General features: G+C 40.5%; 1 protein-coding gene across 2 annotated transcripts in view; it reads left to right on the forward strand.

Moving 5' to 3' along the window:
• Window positions 1–3,706, forward strand: part of CCND3 (cyclin D3) — an 86,824-nt gene extending 83,118 nt beyond the window's left edge. For both annotated transcript variants that reach the window (XM_087959762.1, XM_026676881.2), the window contains one exon: window positions 2,700–3,706. In XM_087959762.1, the coding sequence (XP_087815888.1) occupies window positions 2,700–2,870 (171 nt within the window). In that variant the 3' untranslated portion in view covers window positions 2,871–3,706. The remainder of the gene's footprint in view (window positions 1–2,699) is intronic.
• Window positions 3,707–10,667: the final 6,961 nt, after the last annotated feature.

Raw genomic sequence — 10,667 nt, forward strand, 5'->3', positions numbered from 1 at the left:
ACTGTCCAGTGCTTTTTAGTTTTTTTTCACACTTTTTGCATTTTTTGAGCTGTTGTCTTCTAACTGAAGCTTGTAAGATACTGTAAAAAAAGCTGGTATTTTCTCTTGCCCTATTTTATATTCTTACTAAGCTTCAGCTGAGGATTTAGTGAGTAGAGGCACCAAGCAGAGATTTGAATTATTTCCAGTTGTTTTGTTTTATTGAACTTTTCTGTTGGTTGAAAATAGCCTTTAAACCTGCTTTTTGTATTTATAGTGAATCTTGAGTGCTGAGATTTAAAAGGAGATGGACATACATTCTTCCTATTTTTGAATGATGTAATCAGGAACAAGTTTTAAAATTTTGAGACATTTCCATTCTTTTCACATACTTAGTTTTTAGATTGTATAAAAATAGAAACAAGAAGACATATTCAAAAACATCCCTTTCAGCTTTCACACCTGGCCATCCACTCCCAATTGCATTTAATTCTTAGAATTGCCCATGCCAATGCCTAGTGTCTTTTCCATACAATTCACTAGACGTGTCACATGTCTAAGAATCTAGAAAGAAGAGTTGAGAATATATAGATGCTTTGAATGGTCATGTTTTTAAATAACAGTCCCAAATTATGAGAATCTAGGATACATTTTACAAGGAACAGATGCTTGATCCATTTAACTCTATATTGCTGCACACTGATTGGCAAATAGGATTTCAGATCAGTTTTTAAAACATATCCTCCAAAATACCAGATATTGCCAGTTTTCTGGCAAGGGATCTGGTAAGGCCAAAATATGAGGAAAATAGAAGCTACAATTGTTGCTATGTTCTCTTTGAGTATCACTGAAGTTCTTTCAGACTTGTGTGAGAATATCTTGAAGTAATACTGAAGCAGCATAGGATATTTGAGATTAAAGCATTAGGCACAAAGGACCAATTCCCAACTGTGGCTGCTGCTGCCTCACACAAATCCCTTCTAGTCCCCTCAATCCCTACAGGAGTAAATTAAAAAAAACACATATAGAGGGTCTTCCTTCATGCAAATTCTCCCTCTGCTTCAGCATTCCTTGCCTTTTCTTTATGTATACTGAGAGTGTTTACACCAAGACAAATTTCTTGTGTATCCAATCACACTTGACCAATAAAGCTATTCTATTCTATTCTATTCTATTCTATTCTATTCTATTCTTTGTGGGAGTGGGGTTGTTATTTCAGTCCATTTATTATTTTCTCTGAAGATAGATTTTGTTTTGTCACTACTTGATGTTTGACCAACTGAAAGTATATAGCTTATTTTTCAGTTCACTGGCAATGCTGGGCTCTGGATAATATAACTGAAATAGGAATAATTATTTCCTACAGAGAATTGTGTTCAGGTTTGATCATTAGAATTTTGTCTGTTGGAGCTAGAAGTAGAAACCTACAACAATCCCTTTCTCTCAGAGAAGAAACTTACCATGAGAAGTCCAACATTCTACATTCTATAATCAATCCTTCCTGTATTTCCTTATCATCTACTTGCAAGCTGGCCAGATGATTTAGGGTGGGCTTTACTTAGCTTTTGTTGTGTGTTAAAAATGGTTTTAGAGGCAACATTTACTGGAAATGTCTTCTGAGGAAAAGAGCTTGGGTGTTGCTATATTTACTTGCCACATCCTCTCAGATTCTACGAACCATCAGAGGATTCTTTGTAAGATTGTATACATTACATGACAGGATCCTGTAAAGTTAGCAGCCTCAAGGAGCCTGTTGAGGATTCACTCAAACCCCGAAGAGCTGCAGAAAATCATTGTGTTTTAGGCTACAGCAAGAAGATGATCCTTCGTCTTTATAACAGATGATGCAGCGAGCTATAGGGCTTACCACTGTGATTCATTGCAGAACTGAAGAACTGAGTTTCCTCGTTTCCCTGAGAAAAATTGTTGCTGCATATAGGCCCTCCCAAATTGAAGGTCAAAATTTTCCCTTGCATTAAGATAAATGCAGTAACAGTAGTCTCTGGAGAACATAGTCAGAGGCAGTCTAGCACGTTCGAATTCTTGGTAGGAGGGAACTATTGAATGTTTCAAATACTTCTCACTAGATAGCTTACTAGTAATGTATATTTCTAGTAGTTTTTCCTCTCCAATCCTGTGCAAGACATACTTCAATGCAAGTGTGTCTTTTATGCAAACATTGTAGAAATGAGTTGCAGGCTCTTTTTGGCATGATTTCCTTAGACATTTCCCAGTACACCAGGAAATACTTCTTTCAGGGAAATAAATTAATGTCCACATACATAAACAATTAGCAAATATTTAACTGTAATCATGCTGAATTCTTGTAATTCTACTTTTGCAATAATTTTTGATGTGTTTCTCAGCTGTATGAAGGCCAAAATAGAAGAAAAGCCACCACTCCAGCATTCTTTGTTCACCGTTACAAGAATCAGACTTGATCTGACTATTTGGAGTGACCTTACTTCAGATGATAAAACCATGAATGGCCTTAGGTGGCCCTATGTTGCCAATTTCTATACAGATCTCTAGGTGCATTTATTTGTCCCTGGTAGTAACTTTTAACAAATCAGTAATTGATTGTGCTTCTCCCTTGGAACTTTCCAATGTCAGCGTATCTAACATGAATGCTTCAAATATTTGGTGGTGCTGAAAAAAGGCATGAAGGGTGCAAAATGTGGACATGAACAATTCTTCTTTGTTACTCTCTTCCCTTTTAGGACTGCTTGAAAGCTTGCCAGGAGCAGATTGAAGCTGCCTTAGCTGATAACCTGAAACGAATATCTCAACCTCAGCAAGAATATAGCCCCTCCAAGAACGCAACTTACTTGGAGAGCCAGGAAGTCAGCTTGACCAGCACACCTACGGATGTCACAGACGTCAACCTGTAACAAGTCCTCTTGGTGACCACCACCCAGTTCTCAGAGTGAAAAGGGCCCCTGGAACATTCTGCTATCACTCATTAACTGAGGGAATTTCCCCACTAGATACCATATTTCTAATAAGACTGGGTTGTAGTGGACTTGGGTGGGACTCTTGCAGTAGGACCGTTTGCGTTGCTAGCCTGGGTTTCCAAGGATCAGGAGAGCCTTCTGGGGTAATTGAACCAAACTTAGACTTGGGAAGGATGAGTGAGCATAGCATCAGTTCAAAACATTCATCAGTTTGGGTCGCTTGATTGGTGGGGCACTGCTGATATACTGCTACTTTATCTCAATCTTCGCCACATGCCTATTGCATGTGAGTCAAGGGAGAGAATGCACTTTTCATTGCCTGAATCACCTTCACCTTCCATAATGACTTGTCGACGTTCACCTGAAACTTCCTTGGCTAAAGCTGTTTTGCTCAGGCTGCCATTGGTAGGCATTATAAGAGCCCAAACAATATAGAGTATAGCACTGGAATCCCTTTCCAGCTTCACTCGCTGCCAAGGATGTCTTAATTCTTTGAACATCTAGAGTAGCACGATCCTTGAGCCCTTCATTTGAGAATGAGTGGGGGGGGGGGTGCTTGCTTTTTGTAGGTGCTTATAAAGGTGCTGCTTGTCATAGTAAAAATGTGGGGAGGCCTGAAGGGTTAAATTTTACTTGCGCCTGGTTGCCTTTGCTTATTCTTGTGAGATCTATGAGCTGCTTTATTTATTGTAAGAATTAAATCACGTAAAATTGCAGAATTAAGGAACATTAGCAGTCCGGTCTTGCCAAATAAAATAGTGCCTTAATAGTCTTTCCTCATTCTCCTTCATACCTCTGGGTTGCTTACTTTGATTAGCCATTGCAGAATCATTCAGATTCAGAGTACACCCAACACTTGCTGCTATACTTGTATGTAAAATCCTTCTTGTCTATACTGCCAAAACCCTATTAAAAGGCAGGCAGGAGAACTGCATGCAAAGGATGTATGGAGTGGGAGTAAGTACAAAACAATCTAATGCAATTGCCTGCTTTTGTAAGGGGGATAAAAGAATGAAAAATGTTCCCCTAAAAGTTTACAATATGATGAGCTACAGACTGCACCGGTGTTGAGGATTACATCCATGATTGTTCAGGAAAAATGTGTTGGGTTGTTTCCCCCCCCCTAAATGCTGCTTTTATGAAAGATCACTTTGAGAATTATTAAGCATAGGTGAACTATAGTGATGGGAGCAAACTTTGCGTTTGAGTTCTAGTGGTAGGTCCATTCTTCAGCCCTCTAGCTTTACAAGAATAGCAGTTGGAAGGGACCTTGGAGGTCTTGTAGTCAAACTCCCTGCTTGAGCAGGAAACCCTATAGCAGGGGTGTCCAACCTTGGCAACTTTAAGACTTGTGGACTTCAACTCCCAGAATTCTGGCTGAGGAATTCTGGGAGTTGAAGTCCACAAGTCTTAAAGTTGCCAAGGTTGGACACCCCTGCCCTATAGCATTTCAAACAAATTCCAATCTCTCCAGTGTTGGGAGCACCCACAGCTTTGGAGGCAAATCATTCCATTGATTGTTCTATCAAGAAATTTCTTAGTTCTAGGTTGGTTCTCTCCTCAGTTAGTTTCCATCCTGTTTCTTGTCCTGCCTTCAGGTGCTTTGAAGAATAGGTTGACACAAACTGATGCATAGACATCTCCAGTGGGGAGAAGAGGCAAGTGACAAAAAGTATGTGGTGACACAGGTATGAAAGGGAAGAACTTGAGATTATGTAGTCATGACATCTTTCACCATTTTGGCATTGTCATGATTGTGAATGAACTCAAAACACCACATATTTACCAAAAAAAGGCTTTTTAAGTTTTTTTATTTCCCCTTTCCCTATGCTTAGCCAGGTTATGTCATAAAGTGCCATCAACACTTTTGATCAATGGAAGTCTGTATCCATTAGAACTTCATACAAGTTTGGAAATAAGGACAATGCATTTTAGGTATATATAGATATATATGTTTGACAATATAATATTCACTGTCACTTGAAATTCTGTTAGGACAATTTTGGTATTTTACCATATTGCAATAAAATATCCTTGAAACTGGCTCATTCTTGCTGTCTTTCCTGGGTAAATACAGTTTTAAAAGACTTGATCTACAATGTGATTTGACGACATCTAAAGAACTGTGTCTGTTCCACGGTATTATTAAAAATACAAGCTGTTCTTGGTTCGTCTCTTTCAAGGACTTCATGGATAAAAACTATTCCAATAGTGCACATTTTTCAGCTATGGCAGCTAAATCCAGCAACTAGATGGTAAAAAAATAGCAACTATAACAATACTATGCTTTTAATATTATAAAAGAAGATACATATGTGCGTAGAGAAAAGGCATAACCACTACAATTACAATGGCTATTAATTGGTTTCCATGTATATTAGTCCTTTAGATTGCATTGAAATTTTTTGTTATGACACCACTACTTGTAAAGTTAAACTTCCAGCTGGGGGTTTTCTGTTTTCTTTTTGTTTCAGTATGGTGCAGTCAGTAGTACTTAAGTTAACGAATTCTTAATGGTTCTCAGGGCTGCACAGAAAACAGCTCATAGTTCTGGACTTTTCCTTCCTGGCTGGGTTTCTGTAGGACTGCAAATATTACCCTTAGTGGAGAAAGTAGAGATCATACCTGCCCAGTGGATAGCAGTGGGATTGAGAGCATATGGTTGATTTACAGTATTTTTGTTGCTTGTATACCACTCATAGTGTGTGGAAATGAAGTAATGGAAAATATATATAGCAAGTAAAGAATACCATTGGCCTGCAGAACTCCACATTCACCATTGATGGCCTTTCACCAAATCCCTAGTAATTAAGTAAAATGAAGCCATAGGTTACTACATGGGTTTTTTTGGTTATAGTTGGCCCTTTGTGTGAAATGAGTTCCCTAGGAAAGTCAGTCAGGAGCCATTCCTGGTGCTATTCTTGGCTAGAGGTGTATTTCACCCTAAACTGTTTTTCACATTTTAGCTACTTTAAAAATTCCATGTCTTTTATTTCAAAAGGCAACTTAAACTTTAGCTTAAAGGAAATGAGAAAGCTGCCATTGCAAAATATTTCAGGACTGGGACTCATCTGCAAACATGCTGGATATCATGGCAAAATAATTGAGAGATCAATTTTGAATGACATTTTTTTGCCTTCTGAATTCAGTACAAAGAACCCTGCACCTACAATTATATTCAGCTAATCTGATTTTTGGCTTCTGAAATTTTAAATATTACAAGGATGGGTTTTTAAAATCCAACCTAGTGGTCCAGTGCTGTTATTTGGTTGTTTTTTTCTACTAACATAACAAATCTGAAGACCAATTGTAATGTACCAAATGTATTGAAGGCCATCCTGCGGAGGACTAGTAGGCCTCCTTGTGCAGTTGCTTGGCCACTGTGAGAAGAGGCTGCTGAACTAGATGGGTCAGAGACCCAATCCAGCAAGGCACTGCTTATGTTCTTGTGATTTAGGAAAACAACGCATGTGCCTCCAAATCTCAACCTACTGAAAAGCTGCAGTAAAACCATCCTGGAATGAACATCTCTACGTTTCCTTCACACATCATACTCTAGAAAACTGGTGCAATCAACACATCATGTTAATGGAGGGTCCTTAATGAGGAGCTTGGAAAAGCAGAATAAAAAGCTGCAGGCAGGAATACATAAGTGCATTCGTATTAATTGATCCAATCAAGTATGGCGACTGAATCTTGGGGGGGGGGAAACCTCTTAAAAAGTATCCGTGGCTGACTAGTTTAAGGGCAGAATGTCATCTTTATGGTAGGCAAAATGCAGGCAATAAGATGATGTATTCCCTGGGAATAAAGGGAAGCAAAACACTAATGGACTAAGAAAAAATTCTCCACAAAAGGCAAAAACTTCAAAAGGAGTGGAATTTTTCCCCCCTTTACCTTCTCTTAATCCAGGAATCTCCAACCTTGACAGCTTTTAAGACTTGTGGACTTCAACTCCCAGAATTCCTCAGCCAGTAAAGCCTCAGAAAGTGTCTGAAACTCCATTCTTTGTCATTTGCTTGATTTGCTACGCTGTGAATATGTAGTAAAGTGTAGTTTGTTCAGTAAATCTTGACTTAAGCAAACATTATGAGTGAACTTGGCCAATTAGGGTTAATGGAAACTAGAATTCAATAAGTAAATTTTCATAGATTGATAGCTTCAAAAAAGAAAAAGGAAATAATGATACCAGTTGCTCAATAAAGATAGCAAAAAGCTTATAGATAACATAAGGCAGAGCTTATTTTGGCTTCAGTATTTTCTGAAAAGAGGATATATATTTCACAATAAACCATGAAGAGAGATAAAGGAGCATGTTTGTAGATTTTGCTTGGTATAGACTGGTGGTCCGTGAGAAAATTTTGGTGGGCTGCAGAGAAATGTCACCCCCAAAGCACTCACTCCAAAGTAATTAATCCAGGCTGCACAGGAAAACAAGGCTGCGCCACCCACATGGCCAGCGGGAACACAAGGCTTGTGTCATTTGCGTTGTGAACAACACGAGGTAGTGAGGGGAGGCAGGAAAGAGTGGAGGGGGGAACTTGCCCCACTCACCCCACACACCTCGCCTGGCCACTGGGATGCTTCTTTCCGCTTCTTTCTTCTGCTTTTGGCTGCATGCAAGGAAAGCAGCAAAAGTCTTTCTTTCTCTCCCCCAAACTCCTCCAGAAATGAGTCTTTGGGACCCTGCAGGGCATCCTGCTCCAAGAGTCTGTGCCAGTGTGACAAGTCTCACAAAGACTCATTTCTGGTGGAGTTTGGGGGAGAGAAAGAAAGACTTCTGCTGCTTTCCTTGCATGAAGTCAAAAGTCTGTCTCTCTTTCTCTCTCTCCCCCGAGAACGGAGCTGGAGATGGTATCCTGCGATCCCAAATAAAGAATGATCGATCGGTAGGAAAATGGGGTGGGGAATTTTCCTGCAGACTTTTTGGGGGATTTTTTGCAGGGTCTCTGGTCTGTGGGATTTAAAATTATGAGTTTGGTGGTCCCTGAGTTCCAAAAGGTTGGCAACTGCTGGTATAGACAATGTCTCTTGACCTTCAATGAGAGCAGATGACTTGTACCTTCACTACTGAAGGAAACTGATCTTGCCTGATCTTTTTTTAAAGAATTAGAAAACAGTTGATTGGAGGGCACAAGTTTCAAGAAGGAAAGGTGAAACCTAGGAACTACAGACCAGTGATTGATATCTAAATGGATGGTTTCATTTGGATTTCAAAATTGGGCAACAGGTTGGACTCAATTATCTAGATCAGGGGTGTCAAACTCATGTCAAATGTCGTATCAGGACTTTTCCCTTCACTAAACCAGGCATGGGTGTGGCCAGCACGTGATGCATCTGGGCCATAGCCCAGGAGTTTGACAGCCCTGATCTAGATGGTCCTCTCCCTCTTACAGGTGGAACCACAAAGTATGTTAGCCATTAATAAAACACAATGGCTGCATTCATGGAACATGCTATGTCCAAGGAGTCGATATTTAGCAAATGCTGAACCACAAACAAGCTTTAGCCTGTTCTACACTTGTACAAAGGAAGCCTAAAATTCAAAAGACTTAAACCATTTCTTCCTAAGATGATTCTCATGCAGACGTGTCAAACTCAAGGCCTGGGGGCCGATACAGCCTATGGGGTGCTTAGATCTGACCCACAGGAAACAGCGAAGGACCGGCCTGAGGTACCTCTGTCAGTGAAAACGAAGCTCCATTTTTCCTGGCAGAGGGCTGCAGGAGACCATTGTGGCCAAAAACGGGGCATGCACAGCCCACCCAAAATCAGAGCTCGGGAGCCCATTTTCGCTGGCAGAGTGCTCCGACCGCGGCAGGCGCCCCCTAACACAAGTGACGTCATGCTGGCCATGCCCACCCTGGCCACACCCACTCCAGGTCTCTGAGACCAAACAACCCTGATGCAGCCCTCAATGAGATTGACACCCCTGTTCTAATGAATGTAAATGCAACCAGAAAACAGTGACACGAGACACTGACTCCATTCCATTCACTTTGCACAGCTATGTGTACTTGGTCTATTCGAAGCCCCTTGACTTGGTTCCTCTGCCTAGGAACATGCTCCAGACATTGCTGCCCTCTGGCTTGGCTTTACTGCGTTCACCCTTCAAGAGTCATTCTAGCAGCCTGGTCTTAGTCAGTAACATAATACTCTATCCACAGAAAAGGTTTAGGCTGCACCAGCTTTTAATTTAACAGCTCTATGTAGCATTAACAGCTTCAGCCTATGACCACTTTCACTGCCAAATAGATGGATGGGTGACATGCAAATTGTTCAGTAATCGGTGCTCTAGTAAGTGTCTTGTCCTAAGGGACGTATCGTAACACGAAAAGCCTGCTGTTCAGAGCAGCCACTCAACCAAATCTCCCCTGAAGCTGAAACCTATTCAAACCAATGACTCTTTCATTCCCAGCTGCTGCAGGAATAACCAATAAGCTTGTCCACAGTTCAGAAAGAGAATGATGAGTTTTGCTTACTGAACTTGCCCCAAACTTGATCCAAATGCAGCCCTAGAGTTGCATCAGTTTGAAAAGCACAGGAGAAAGTGTCTTGCCGACTCCCTGCTAGTAAGTAGGCACTGACCTTTGGTATCCTTACATCTGTGCTAATAATCAGAGTATGACTACAACAGACCCCAGCTTGTAGTGGGAAGGAAATGTAGTACAGAAAGAAGTAATGATGACAAGGACTACATCAGAACCAGTGGCATCTGGAGCCAGCTTCTCATAGTTAAAACCCTACATTCTGCAATAGTGCCCATCCAACATTCCTGATGCTTGAATGATAGCTCACATATATTCCATTTTGGCAAGAGGGAGCAGAAAACAAAACCAAACAGTTGGACGTTGTTAGGGGTACAATATTGAAAAAGCATTCTGAACAAAGGAGACAAAATTCAGGACACAGGAAGCATTGAGTACCAATTCTACTTCAGAAAGATCTAGTTTTAATACTTCTGGCAATCTCCTGATCCTCTAAATATTAGACTGGCCAAAAAAAAGTGCCATAAGGACCGCATCATGCTTACTAAGAATATAGCAACAGGTGTGATGGGTAAGTCTATGTATTCAAAACAGGAAAAGGACCCAAATCCTCCTCACCCAAGTTGCTTGAGAGATGTATAGCATCTGCTCTGACCCCAGCAAACTTTATATTGTTCTAGATACCTTAGGGCATTTCTCTGACAATATTAAGATTATCTAGTTCAGAAGCAGCTTATGAAATAAGCCACTTTCCAAGGACTCAACAACAGCATCGCTTCCAACTTCTAGTTGAGATGAATTGATCTGAGATTAATTGTAGTATCAGCCAGAGAAGCAAGTGGAAGGCTGCTTCTCTTGACTTTTAAAAAGAACATGACTGCGTAGCATGATGACCTTTCTGGTTGCATCTGTTAGCCAGTAAGAAAAGAGCAGCTGCAACAAGAATGCTTATTGCTTTCCCCATCAGAAAGTGTTCAAATGCCACTTGTCCTTGGACTGTACAACTGAAACATGCTGTAGATCTCAACTAGTGGACCAAAGTCTGCTGTTCATACATGTGCATGTGTGCTTGAGGCAGAGAATCATTTCATCATCATATAAAACTGTCAGGATTCAAAACATAAAGGAGTCTTGGCTTTCCCAGTGACCAAAATTGAGAACAGAAATGGTCACTGACTTATTAAAAAGTGAGGTAAGGCATTCGTTTATGCTATGCAACACTCAGACATCCCTCTCAGAAAGCAAA

The sequence above is a fragment of the Notechis scutatus genome, chromosome 3 (genome assembly GCF_049901735.1).
Source record: "Notechis scutatus isolate UNSWTSFEM ecotype Mainland chromosome 3, rNotScu1.2, whole genome shotgun sequence".
Taxonomy (NCBI): domain Eukaryota; kingdom Metazoa; phylum Chordata; class Lepidosauria; order Squamata; family Elapidae; genus Notechis; species Notechis scutatus.